Below are 14,188 nucleotides of genomic sequence, written 5' to 3'. Positions count from 1 at the left end.
CTCCTTGTATAATTAATAGGTATTTGTGTGAGTCAGTGGGCAGTGGGCAGAAATGGAAAATAACCAGGGGTATGAAGAGGACATGAGAGTTGGCTGGGTGCCCAGCACACAGGGCCTGCCAGCCCGCAGCCATATTGCTTTGCAAATGCTTCCTCCTGTTGGGAATGATGTTCTAGGTCCTAGCTCTATCTCCAGCATGCTGCATGACTCTGAGAAGGTCACTTACCAAGCCAGGTTTCAGACTTTTTCTCTTTGTAATGAAGATTATTAGAACTTTAGAACTATAGGGCGCCTGAGTGGCTCAGTTGGTTAAGCATCCAACTTCGGCTCAGGTCATGATCTCACGGTCTGTGGGTTCCAGCCCCCCCCCCCATCAGGCTCTGTGCTGACAGCTCAGAGCCTGGAGCCTGCTTCAGATTCCGTGTCTCCCTCTCTCTCTGCTCCTCCCCTGCTCCACTCTGTCTCATTCTCTCAAAAATAAACATTAAAAAGAAAAAAAAAAAAAGAGAGAACTTTAGAACTAAAAAAGGACATTAAGAATCAGACTATTACTTTAAGATCTGACAGGTCTTCACTATACTTTACCCATTGAAACCTGTCTCCTCCCACCCCGCCTGAAGAAAGGAAGCTCCGTGATGTTGCTGGTTAAGTCTACATTTTCAGGACTTCTGCTATTTCTAAACAGCACGTTCATTCCTGGCTGACACCTGTGTCCATTCAGACAGTTACTCGGGTTTGAATTTCCTTTTCCTTGCCTGTTACCCTGCCCAAATACTTGCTGGGCTTTCTTCTGTGGGGTTTTGCCTGAGGCTCAGGCTGACCTCTCCTTTCCCAGAATCTCTCCAATGATAGCAGCAGCAGCATTAACCTCCAGAATTACCACAGTGACCTCTTCTCTGGGTCAGGAACCATGCTAAGTGGATCGCATGCTTTTTCTTTTTTAAATTTTGTAAAAAAAAAAAAAATCCAGAAAGAGGTACTTTTTACAGATGAAGAACTCCAGACTTAGAGACGAGATTTGTCTAAGCTCACATGCTAGTAAATGACACAGCAAGAAAAACATCACCGATCTCTAGAACTCTACCAGTGATTCTATTATTCAAAAAATATTTAGCACCAAATCCTTTTGTATACCTTAATATTACAAAAGTTTCATTTTAGACAAAGCCATAAACTCTGTAGGCAGTCAGTCATGAGCACTTTAAAACCCTAAACTCCATTAATTTTCAACCTTAAAACAGGGAAGTTTTTAAAGCCCATGCATCTGCATATAAATCTTTCTTTTGTCCTTTATATTGTTCCATTATTTGTTTGAGAACTTTCGTCTTAAATGTTCCCACTTAACACACACACACACACACACACACACACACACACACACACACACCCGTCGAGCCCACATGCTTGTGCTCATATAACCTTCAGTACCATCAGGATTCGAGCGCCCTCTGTGGCATGTACCAGTCAGAAATTGGCAACTGCAAAAATGAGACTCTAGCCATGGCCCCTGAAAATACTATGCAGAGTTCAAAAAATTTCCATGAAAATTATAAACTTAGATTAAATGTTCTCCCTTGGCATAACAAGATTGTGGCATTGCTTTCTTCTATGAAATCTCTTGATTTCGGTCCAGTATAACTTTCTAAATGTTGTCCTCATGAGGTCATGACTACTCCAGGAAAAGTTCTGAGATCATACCTTTTTTTTTTGCAAAGTACAGGACTAGGAAATAGGGCCATGAGACAGAACATAGAGACTTAATAATTTAATAGAAATGCAAAAAAAAAAAAAAAAATAACTTGCCTACTATAATGCGGTATGGTGAGTGCATCCCAGGAAGGATCAGGTGCTGGGAGCCCACAGGTGAGGGTCACCCAAATTTATACCTCTCCACAGATGGTCTACTTTGTGCCAGAAATTGTCCTGTGACAGCATTTATTTTACTTTGCATCACACAGAACTGTGGACGTGTTATGCCCACCTGGCCAGCAGATTTTTGGGGATAGAGACTATTTCACTATTCACTCAAATATGACATCTCCCCTAACTACAAGGTAAAGTCGAGGAGAGTGAGGCTTTTGCTACGTTCCCTTCCATCTCTCCTTTGCGTCTGGGACAGCACCTGGCACAGCATTCAGGTCCAATGATATCTGTTGAATGAAAGAATAGTATGTCCGAGGTTAAGCAAACCTGGCTTCATATTCTAGCCCTGAGGCAATGGTGAAAACATTTAATCCTTGAAAGCCTTGTTTTCCTCAAAGTTAAAATGAGAACGATAACAACAGAGCCTATTTCCGAGAATTGATGTAAGGGTGCAGCGAAAGATTAGCAGGAAGTGCCTTAGTGCCTGTCCAATGATAGGAATATAATCCATGACACCAGCACCATTGTTGCTCGAGAACATAGAGGACAAAGAAAGAGAATGTAGGAGTTAGTGCCAAGATCTTTAGAACACTTTTTTTTTTTTTTTTTTTTTTTTTTTTTAAAGCAGGAGTCAGAAGCATCAGGAATTTTCCAGATGGCCGGAAATTGTCACACATTATATGGACTAGTGCTGCTGTGTCCTGGGGGATCCTAAACACCCAGTAGAAACCCAGACCTCTGTCGTAGAGTTAAAGCCTAGGGATAATAGGTTTCTCTTGTGTACCTCTGTCCTCTCCTCCCGAGGATGGGAAGTCAGGGCACAGACCTTCCCACTGCGGCTGGGCATACAGGACACAGGGGAAGTAACACATAGCTGGTACAAAGAGCACACTTTGAAAGCTGCCCAGCTGAGCCTGTGGCTGTGTGTCACTGTCAGGTGTTCACTGCTGTGTGGGGAAGCCTGTGTTATCACGTTTCACGCTTTTCTGGTTAGTTTTCAGGGCTGTCTTTAAGGCTACTAACTCAGAGAGGCCGAGCTGAAATCACAAGTAGTTGAAATGAAGTGGCTTTTGCAGTACGAACAATGGGATCAGAACGAAACAGCCGGGAAAAAAAGCCAACGGCAAGGTGCCGCCATGCAGCCTAATGCCTGACGCCTTCTGTGGGGACAGGAAAAGAAGGTAAATGAAGATTATAAAACATGGCGTCTAATAATGCCAGTTGGTGTGCTAGTGTTGGGACCTCAGCTGGAGGGAGGGTGGCGAGGCTGATCCTTTTTTAGATTTATATACACACGCCAAAGTGTGAATCTTCCCTAGAACGTTAAAGAGATTTGGTATCTTTTGAAGGTTCCTTGATGAGGAAATACAAATAGCCAATAAATAAATGAATGGATAAATAAATAATCTTGATCTCGTTCATAATTAAATCGATGCAAATTAAGACAATAGGGCATGGCTCTTTGCTCATCAGATGGGTTATTATTGAAAGATCTCTGATAATGCCCTGGACTACTGAGGGCTTACAAACACAGGCAGGCATCCTCATAGTGAGTGAGTGTGCACTACACAAGCACCTCAGGGGACAACGTAACAAGGTCTGCTGAAATGCTAAATGTATATACTTGCAGACCCAGGGATCTGCTTGCAGTTATTAAATTTCTCTTTTCAGCAGTGCTTGCTGCCTGCACAAGGGTGAGTGCTTACTAACCAACTAAGTAACGTGTGTGCATGTGGATAAATGTATTGGCACCGCTTGAAAGGGCCAAATACCTACACGTCTATCAGTGAGAGAACGGCAAACTAGCTTACAGCTGCCTGCACGGTAGGGTTTTTTGTAGTGATCAGTCATGAAGTGACTACATTTATATGTGCCGATGTGGAAAAATTTAACTGGCTATGGTATTCGCCAACAGTAAATTTGGCATAACGGTTTTACAACGTGAACATTTCTGAGTGTGTATGTATGTGTATGCGTGTACGTATTCACCGGTATGGGCCCAAACGATTTCTGAAAAAATGCAGAGTAAATATTAAAAAAAAAATTACCACCTCTGGGGAATGGGAAGGGAGGTCAGGAAGTGGGTTTTCCTTTTCACTTGATGCACCTGAGTGCGGCTTATCCTTTTTTTTTTTTTTTATTGTCATGGTTGCTACTTTTGTTGTTATAAAAGTCATCTATTTTTATAGGAAGAACTGAAAGCGCCCCGCAGATAACATCCTGAGGACTGATGAGAACTGAGGTCTCCATCACGGCCCCAGAGCACTGCGGCCGTGCTTCCTCTCTCCAGACACTGCTAGGCATGCTATTCAATATGGAAATCAATTGGAGCGCTGGAGAATAGGAAATGGAAAGGGGATGTCCAGTTCTCACCAATGACCAGAATTTGTGGTATGGTGGTTATATAAAGTTGTGAGTCTCCTTTGATTTTTATTTCACCTTGTAAAATGCTGGTCTGTGGTTCATTTCAGCAAGAGTTTTTGGGCATTTTCACAGTTGGTTGAAGGGCCAAGGTTGTTTTTCCCCAGTGAAAGAGATGAGTCCTTATGCAAGTTGTTACAAGGTTACTTACTCATGCAAATAGACAACGAGCCCAGTAATTGTCCCCTGTCCCCTGTCCATGGCAGCACGGATCACCACCAGTACGGAAACACTCATGTCACTGGCGAGGCTGTTCATTTCAGAAGTGAAAGGGAGGAGCAATAAAGTTTAAACTTGGTATTACAGGTTTTCTTCCAAGGTCATGTTTGCAGATGTGTATGAAAATGGAACTATGCATCCCTGCATAATTGCTGTGTGAAGAATTCTGGTAACAGTTCTGTTCTTTTCTTCCAAAATCACATAGACAAACACACGGCATACAATTACAGGGAGTTGGACAGGTTCTCACATGCCCCCATTAGCCCTCCAGGCCTCTGCTGACCCTCCAGGACTCTGCAGGCCCTTAAAGCCCTTCTTTAAGAAGACATGCTTAACATGGATGGAACTGGAGAGTGTTATGTTAAGTGAAATAAGCCATACAGAGAAAGACAGATACCATATGTTTTCACTCTTATGTGGATGCTGAGAAACTTAACAGAAACCCATGGGGGAGGGGAAGGAAAAAAAAGAAAAAAAAGAGGTTAGAGTGGGAGAGAGAGCCAAAGTATAAGAGACTCTTAAAAACGGAGAACCAACTGAGGGTTGATGGGGGGTGGGAGGGAGGGGAGGGGAGGTAATGGACATTGAAGAGGGCATCTTTTGGGATGAGCACTGAGTGTTGTATGGAAACTAATTTGACAATAAATTTCATATAATAAAAATAAATAAATAAATAAAAAATGTAGAATAAAAAAAAGGAAGACATGCTTATACAGATAAGGAAATTTATTAAGTCAACAGATGGGTCAGTCTCTGAGCTTTGTTTTGTACACAGAACCAAAATAAAATAGGATATGGCTTTTCACAAAGCTTTCAATATAATGGTTTAGTTAACATTTTCTAACCCCATGCATTACATTCACAAATGCATTTATATTAGGTGAAACAGTAGAATATAGGTTTCATTTTTATTATTTTAGTGCACTGTGTGCATATAATGCATGTGTGAAAGCACATTCTCTCTCTCTCTCTCTGGCTCTCTGGCTCTGTCTGTCTCTCTCTCTCTCTCTCTCTCTCTCTCTCTCACACACACACACACACACACACACACACACACACACACACACACACGAGATATTTAAACAGCAAAATCTTCATACCTGGGGTGAGGACCTGTCAATTTGTACGGAGTTAGATGCAAGGGCCAATAACAAATGCCACATCCAATAAATACATTCAAAATTTTCCAGTAATAATTCCTGTGATTGATTGTAATTGAGGTTGCCTCACAAGGTAGAGAGGTAAGGCAAGGAATAATAGCAACGTTGTCACAGTGTAAACCGTAAGACATCTAGATTCTAGAGCCCAGTGGCAGAAATGTCTATGCTAGTCATAGACAATAACAGAGCAAATGCTTTCCAGAGCTTACTTGTCCTCAACTGTGGAGACTTCAGTTGAAACAGAAATAAATTATAAAATGTAACCTAGGGAAATTTGAAATGAGACTAAAACCAAACTTTGAATATCAAGCCCAGATAAGTATTTGTAAGCCTCCCTGTGGGGAGGAGACACACAAGCTAGTATAGGATTTTTCCTGTGTCAAAACTACAAAATTTGTGAATCCATTAACATCAGAAAGAAAGTACTTATTCAGAGTAAAAAATATCGTATTGATTTGGTATATAGCCTACAAGACTCATGACCTGGAATATAAACAATGGGTTCCACATACTTAAATTGTGTCCTAAATAACATTGAAGGCACAGAAAAACAAGAAGGATCTCCATCAGAGAATAAGGAGAGAGGTAACATCAGACATTGGAATTTCTAGAGCCACTGACCAGCCTGGAACCTGAGTTTCATAAATATACTCTCCATAAAAATAAATAAATAAATAAATAAATAAATAATAAATACACTCTCCACTGTATTTGTTAATAATACCTTACTACTCTGATCTCTCTGTGGTCTTTCCTACTCTGTTTCTTTAACCTGAAGTAGGTACCTTGAGGAAGAGGAAGAGAGAGAGAAAGAGTGCAAAAGGGGTGGGGGGAAGAGAGAGAGAGAGAGAGAGAGAGAGAGAGAGAGAGAGAGAAAGAGAGCGAGAGCGAGAGCGAGAGCGAGAGAGAGAGAGAGAGAGAGAGAGACTGAATATGATATTGAGAAAATCTCATTTTTTTATACCCAGTCAGGTCAGGCATTATGCTTAGATCCTTTATTTCAATTGGTGGGTAATTTCTTTTTTCCTGTTTTGTTTTGACAGGGATAACTTTTCAAATTAAATCCCTTTATTGAATTTTCACTCTTGGGTAGTTTCTGAAGATGCTGCCTTTGCAAAAAAAAAGTAAAATAAAATAAATAAAATTAGAACTGATCTATTTCATGCCATGTGAAAGATGAGCCTGAAATGACAGCCTGGCATTATCAACCTTCATGGCTGCAGGGAGCACAGGAATAATGTTGGGTGAAAGAAAACGTGCAGATCAGGGAAAGCGACAGCCTTATTGTTTTCAGGATAGGGGGTTATGTGCATTAGATGCCACAAGCCAGAAGCAGTATTATCCCCAAAAGCTTGAAAATTAAAGCAATCTGGGATGTTACCAATTCCATCTGTGGCTTTCTAAACAAGAGGTGCAGTCATGGGAGACAGACCCTAAAGCTCTTTCATTAGGTTTTCGTTATGGGACTTTGTTACTCTAAACATGTTTCACTGACCAGCAGCATTGGCTTCGCCTGGGAGCTTATTAGGAATGCAGTCTTTTGGGCCCGTATTGAATCAGCATCCACGTTTTAACAAGATCCCTAGTTGGGTCAGGTTATGTCCAAGCTTGAGATGCAATGCCCTAAAATTTTCCGACAACTTAGTAAGTGACTTGGTAACCCTGACAATGGGTCAACTGTGTGTATTCATTCATTCAACAAATATGTATTAAGCTCTATCTACATGTTGACACTGAGGCATGTGCTGAACACACAATATTGAACAAAGATACACACGGCCCCTTCACTCTTAGAACGTCAAGACTGGTAAAGGAAAGATACTGTAATCAAATAATCATGGAAAAGGAATGTAAATAGATTGAGTAACGTCAAGCTGAGATGAGCACAATAAAGACAAAGAAGAGTTTTGAACGAAAGCAAATAAAATAAGACACTGGTTTAGACTGGAAGTTTTGATATTATTCTGTGGTTACACTGGTGCTCATCTTTGAGGGAAGCCAGGTGCAAGGTGCAGGGCAACTCTCTGTACTAGTTTTTGCAACTTTTATGTGAGCCTAAAATTATTTCACACTAAAAAGTTAAAAAAAAAAGAAATATTTACATCTGAAACATCCATACTGATTAATTACAACGAATGGGTCAGGGAAGGCAGAAGGGAAGTAGATATTCCAAGCAGAGGAACCAGCGGGTCTCAGAGCCTTGTGATGACACATAGGACCCTGCACATTCCAAGAACTCACAGCAAGCCCACAGGCCTGCAGACAAGGAGTGAAGAGAAGACACAGGGAGACAAGCTAAAGAAATGGGCAGGTTCCAGATTACACTGGAACTATGGGTCAAGGTCAGGTGTCCTGAATAATTCTACCTGAGGGAAAGATTATTCTGGCTCTTGTGTAGTAAAAACTGGACCTTGCCATCCAAGACAACCTCATCAGTTCTAGAGCAATGGGGGAGGGGGGGCGGGGGTCGTGACCAGAGAGAGCCCACTGAAGACATAGGAAGAAAGCTCTAAACTGCTGAGTTCATTCTGTGTCAGGCATAGTGCTGGACATATTACATGTGGCAGTCCTGCCTGAATTTATAAAGGAGGAAGGTGATAGCTTGGACCCTGAACTGTGCCCCCGCTGATTCTGCCAAGGAATATATTAATTCCCCAAAGGGGAAGTGGAACCGCTGGAGATGAAAAAGCTCATGCTGTGTGCACAGTAATGAAGTAGGTGTGGTTTCTAGAGAGTCTGGAGTGCAGGGGTGACCCGCTTCTTTTAGCTGTAAGCCAGTGAAGTACAGCTACCTTCCGCTTTTGTGTTCAGACGAGCTAAGGGCAAGTGGACAGGTACAGGAGACAGTGATGATGAAGTTTTTGAATTGCGAGGGGTAGGTCTCAATACTTAGATCATCACCCTCTGGCTCTGGGCTGGGCAACCTCATTGCTCTGCAGTAACTGCGGATATCAGTTTGCCTTTTCTTCTCTCCACTTGAGACTGACTTCTTTCTTCCCCCCATCCTTTCTTACTTCACCTGTTCTTCTTCTTCTTTTCTCCTTCTTTGATCCCTTTAACCTGTGGTGCCCTATCGTAGGTCTGGTGGTACTCCTCCACTCCTTAGACCTTCTGGAGATCCTCTGGACCAAAGAAGGGAGAGGAAACTTAGGTTATTGCTGTTTAAATATATTACTTAAACCAGCTATGCCTTGGTTTCCTCGTCTGTAAAATTAGGATAATAACCTACAAGTTCTTGTGGAGATTACTTGTGATAAAATATATGCAGTGATTAGCATAGTTCCTGGTACAGGGTACGTGCTCAATGAATGTTAGCTAGTACAAGAATTGTTATTATTTTTTAAATATTTTTTTAATGTTTATTTATTTTTGAAGGAGAGAGAGAGAGAGAGAGAGTATAAGCGGGGGAGGGACAGAGAGAGAGGGAGACAGAATCTGAAGTGTGCTCCAGGCTCTGTGCTGTCAGCACAGAGGCCGATGCGGGGCTCAAACCCACCAACCATGAGATCACGGCCTGAGCTGAAGTTAGACACTTAACCGACTGAGCCACCCAGGTGCCCCAAGAATCATTATTATTAACTTATTTCATTTACAGATGAAGAAGCTGAGGCATAAAGAACTTAAGCAGCTTTTTCAAGATATTAATTTTTCATAACTAGTGAGTGAACTTTTGAGACGTTGAGATATGGGTGTGGATCCTGGACTGCAATTTTCTTTTTCGGTTTCATGTACTCAAAGCCCCAGTCTCTACACAAAGCATAGTTCCTCCTTGCAGCCGGCCTAACTGGGTTGCTAAACATTATCAATACGCCAGCAAACGAACCCGATCGATGTGTCCTTCAACCTGTTTATGATGAGGGACACACAGAATGGTTCTCTTGTCCCTGTCATTTCCAAGTGCTTTGTGACTTCCCAGACAAAACATTGAAATATTGCCTAGGTGGTATCTGATAAAATAAGGAAACTGGAAAAACAAATGAAAACAAAACAGCAGCAATAACATAATAATGACAATAACTACAAAAACTTCAGAAGTAAGATACTGGGGAACTTTCCCATAACCGGGAAAGAAAAACACCTTGATTGGATGAGAGACGCCGGAAGTGATTAAGACAATTCTGGATTATGAAGGACTTGGGTTATTGCCACTGTGATTTCCCTAAAACATAGACTCGGCTCATGGTAGGTTGATAACATCATGGAGGAGTTGAATTACTTACGACCATCTATAGTTCTGGCCTCGAGATGCACAAGATCTGGTTCCTTGTTTGATCCCATCACAGACCTAAAACATGGGGAAAGAGGAAAAGGAACACCAACATGAATGACTTCATATGTCTTCAAGAAACTCAGCTGAGCCCACAGACTATTAACATCCACAGGATTTAAACACCACAAGCCTTGGAATATGTCTATGTTTATTTATACAACCTGACAGTGAAATTCCCGCTTCAAATAAAAACTATAATGAAACCTTTATTTGACGAAGGCCGGGCTTAACTCTGGCAAAGATGCTGTATGTTATTAGCTCAGACTTGCAAATAAGTCCTACACATGGCATATGTGTCTTTCTGTGGGCTCAGCTAGTGACAATCTCACTGACAGTATATTAGACTTTCAAGACTTATCAGGCAGATGCCAAGTAAGCTGCTTGCTTTAGTTGGGTCATTTGAATGGTGATTTACATTGCTGAGTGATCTAATTAATTTTTTCATTTGAAATGAGCAAAACTATGTCCTACTGTCCTGTGAACTAGGAACAAACCATGTGATTGAACCGATGCAGTGGCCCGTATGGCACAGAGCGACCATTCTCTGTATATTGAACCAGGGTGAGAGGAAAATGCAGATGTACCTCACTTTAGGAAGGGTGCCTGAAACCATATGTGTAGGTGAAATAAAATAAAAAGTAAAATAAAAGTCTATTTAAAGTGCCTTGGAGGCGTATATTATTTAGTGTAATCTTGCAGAGAGCCATACTAAATAGAAAATAATTATTCTGTTACCTGAGCTATAACAGATAGTCAAAAGTTGAATGAAAGAAGGAAGGAAATGAGAGGAGGGAGGGAGAAAGGGAGGGAGGATAAAACAGTATGTGAGCTCTTTGAAATAAGCAAATTAATCACTGTCCTAAGGGCATTCCCAGAGCTCTTTCTTATTTGAACTCATTTTCTCAGCTCAAAGACTCTGAAGCATAGCTAGCTTAGTCTCTCTTCTTCTTAAGAAAAGGAGTCTCCTAACGGCCCTATTATCACTGTCAGTAAGTTTTCTCTGATTGATACATGGTCTGAAATTCAGAGTCTATGCTCACAACATTAAACCCTGCTTTCTTCTCTCTGGAAGCAGAAATGTCCTCATAAGGGTTTTACGATTTCCCCCAAAGAGACAGGGGACACACACTTGGACGCTTCCCATCAGTGCAATCTGTATACGGGCAGTCGGTGACATCCTGACCATCATTTCAGTTAAATGCTAGAGCTCATCTGGGGATGGTGGCTCTCTACTTCCCACACTGAAGGTCTGATGGGATCCACAGGTGACCTCTTCTGACAAGGCCACAGTCCTCAGGCTGAAAAAGAAAACAAGCTCCCTAAAAACCTTCCAACTAGAAATCTCAGCACTTAACTGCTGAGTTTTTGCAAATTATTAGCAGGCAGCTGCACGCTGCTCACCTCCCACCTTGCCTGCCGCCCTGAGTTCCTTCCTTGACGTGACTAGCTCTTCTTATTCCCAGGAGAAGGCTGGCATCCCAGAAACACATTGTGAAAGCTAGCATGCAGACCTATCTGCTCGGCTAATGGTGAATGTCAACGGGAGACGAAATAATTACCCTGCATCCAGTTGCAACTTTCCATGTGCTCATAGCCCCAAATCGATAATAGCAGTTTTCTTTTAAGATCTTTTATACCACATCTAAAGGCAGGAGCTGTTGTGTCAAGTGATGGGTCCCCTCTTATCAATTCACAGAAAGAGACAGGGACAAAACAGAATCATTTGCTTCCGCAAAGTCTCCTGTGGCTAACCAGCTCCTCTTACCCTGCCTGTTTTTTTTCCCTACCTGTAGGAAAGCAACTGCAACAAGAAAATAAAACTTTAAAGTCAAACTGCAATGTTTCCAACAACTTTTATTTGCTGATAGGCTCGCTCCTTTTCCTGGGAGTCTAGGAGTACCTCCAGATCTGCAGTCACAGATTATAAAGAATTATTGCTGCTTTTACTTTGTGGCCCCGGTACATTCTCAAAAGCTGAAGCCAAACAAGGCTAAATGTCTGCAGACGTGCTGGTTTTAACGGTCCTGTCACTGACCAGACACCTGGCACAAGCACATCACTGCAGCTGACCACAAAGCACTGTTGCCTAGCACATTTATACATTTTACTTGTAACTGTGGGGTTTGATGCTTATTTGTGTATAGTAAGACCAATTATTGTGCTTAATAATGGTGGCAATAATAATAATGGGGGGTAGCCAGGGGTTGTGGGGGAGACAGGGATGGTAAAAGGATACCAAGTTTCAGTTACAAGATGAATAAAGTTTGAGGATGTAATGTACAACATGACTACAGTCCATGACACTGCATTATATAAGTGAAATTTGTTGAGAGTGGAACTTAAATGTTCTCACAAAGAAGAAAAGAGAAGAAAGGAAAGGAAAGGAAAGGAAAGGAAAGGAGAAAGGAGAAAGGAGAAAGGAGAAAGGAGAAAGGAGAAAGGGGAAAGGGGAAGGGGAGGAAAAGAAAGAAGGGTAAATATAGGAGGTGATAGATATGTTAACTCAGTGTGGAAATCCTTTTACACTGTATATGTTTCTCAAATCATCACACTGTATACTTTCAATATATTTTAATTTTATTTGTCAATTATACCTCAATAAGTCTCAAAAATAGTAACAAATCAGAAACAGCATAAACATAAAATTTAACCTAAAATATTCCCTTGATGATTTCCTTTTCAGAGTGAGATCTCAAGAATGGCTTCAAGTATCACTATCCATCATGATAGTAAGTATGACTTCTGGTATTAGGCATAAAGGGTTGGACACCCTTGTTTTATGCTTCCAGATCACCCTGTACATAACCTGTCATGGTTCATAATGGTTTGCTAGATCTCTTTGTATAAATGCCTCTCTTACTTCATTGAGCTCTCACGAGGCAGGTCTTCTGTTTTCTTTATCACTGAGCTCTCTGCGTTCACTAGAGCATAGAGAAGAATGTTTCCTCAGTAAGTATATAGACAACATTTTCACACTGGTCAATATCTGCTGTAATATCTGATATACTGGGTTGTTCAGTTCTGGGGCTCAAAAAGAACCTCTCTGGAAATGTGAGATAAAAATGTTTGATCCAGGATCCTTTAATTATACAAAGAGGCAATAAGCGGCTGTATCTAATAAATCTTTATATTGTCTATATATATATATTTGGGAAAATGAATTCCCTTCTTGAAATGAATTTCACAGAAAGGCGGGGAAACTTCATGCCTTTGCATGCATGGGGGGGGGGGGTCTCTGTCTGGAATTCCCTCTTATTCTTCTTCTGCCTTAACTCTGTTTTTAATTAATTTTTATTTTTAAAGATTTTTTAAAATGCTTATTTATTTTCAGAGAGTCAGAGAGACAGCGAGAGAGGGAGAGAGCAAGCATGAGTGGGGGAGGGGCAGAGAGAGAGAGAAGGAGAGAGAGAGAGGGAGAGAGAGAATCCCAAGCAGGCTCTGTGCCATCAGTGAACTATGAGATCATGAACTGTGAGATCCTGACCTGAGCCAAAATCAAGAGTCAGACACTTAACTAACTGAGCTACCCAGGTGCCTCTTAACTCTATTAAAAAAATACACACACACACACACACACACACACACATACATATTTAGTTTGAATATAATATTTCAACAGTCATATACATTGCTCAGTGCTCATCAAGGTAAGTGTACTCTTAATCTTCTTTATCTATTTTACCCATTACCCCACCCACCTGCCTCTGGCAAACAGCAGTTTGTTCTCTGCATTTAATAGTGTTTTTTGTTTCTTTTTTTGTTGCTGTTCATTTGTTTCTTAAATTCTATACATGAGTGAAATCATATGGTATTTGTCTTTCTCTGACTGACATTTAATTTAGCATAATACTCTCTAGACCCACCCATGTTGTTGCAAGTGGCAAGATTTCATTTCTTTCTTTTTTTTAAGGCTGAGTAATATTCCACAGTATACATATACCACATATTTACCCATTCATCTATCAATGGACACTTGTGTTGCTTCCATATCTTGGCTATTGTAAATAATGATGCAGTAAACTTTACAACTATCAGCATGTTTAAAATAATTGAAAAAAAACATAAGAAATAATCAAGTGTTGGCAAGGGTGTGGAAAAAAAAAAGAACGGTTGTGCACTGTTGGGAGAATCCAGATTGGTGCAGCCACTATAGAAAACAGAATGAAGTTTCCACAAAAAATTAAAAATAGAATTATCATATGATCTAGTGTTCCATTACTGGGTATTTACCCTAAGGAAAACAAAAACACTAATT

General features: G+C 41.0%; 1 protein-coding gene across 6 annotated transcripts in view; it reads right to left on the bottom strand.

Moving 5' to 3' along the window:
* Positions 1–14,188, bottom strand: part of SORCS1 (sortilin related VPS10 domain containing receptor 1) — a 502,203-nt gene that overhangs the window by 131,320 nt on the left and 356,695 nt on the right. For all 6 annotated transcript variants that reach the window (XM_078434807.2, XM_078434808.2, XM_078434810.2 and 3 more), the window contains exon 6: positions 9,884–9,948. In XM_078434807.2, coding sequence (XP_078290933.2) covers positions 9,884–9,948 — 65 coding nt within the window. The remainder of the gene's footprint in view (positions 1–9,883; positions 9,949–14,188) is intronic.

The sequence above is a fragment of the Panthera onca genome, chromosome D2 (assembly GCF_046562875.1).
Source record: "Panthera onca isolate mPanOnc1 chromosome D2, mPanOnc1 haplotype 2, whole genome shotgun sequence".
Lineage (NCBI taxonomy): Eukaryota > Metazoa > Chordata > Mammalia > Carnivora > Felidae > Panthera > Panthera onca.
Note: the sequence above shows the minus strand (reverse complement) of the source record. Positions and strands in the feature narration are given on the sequence as shown.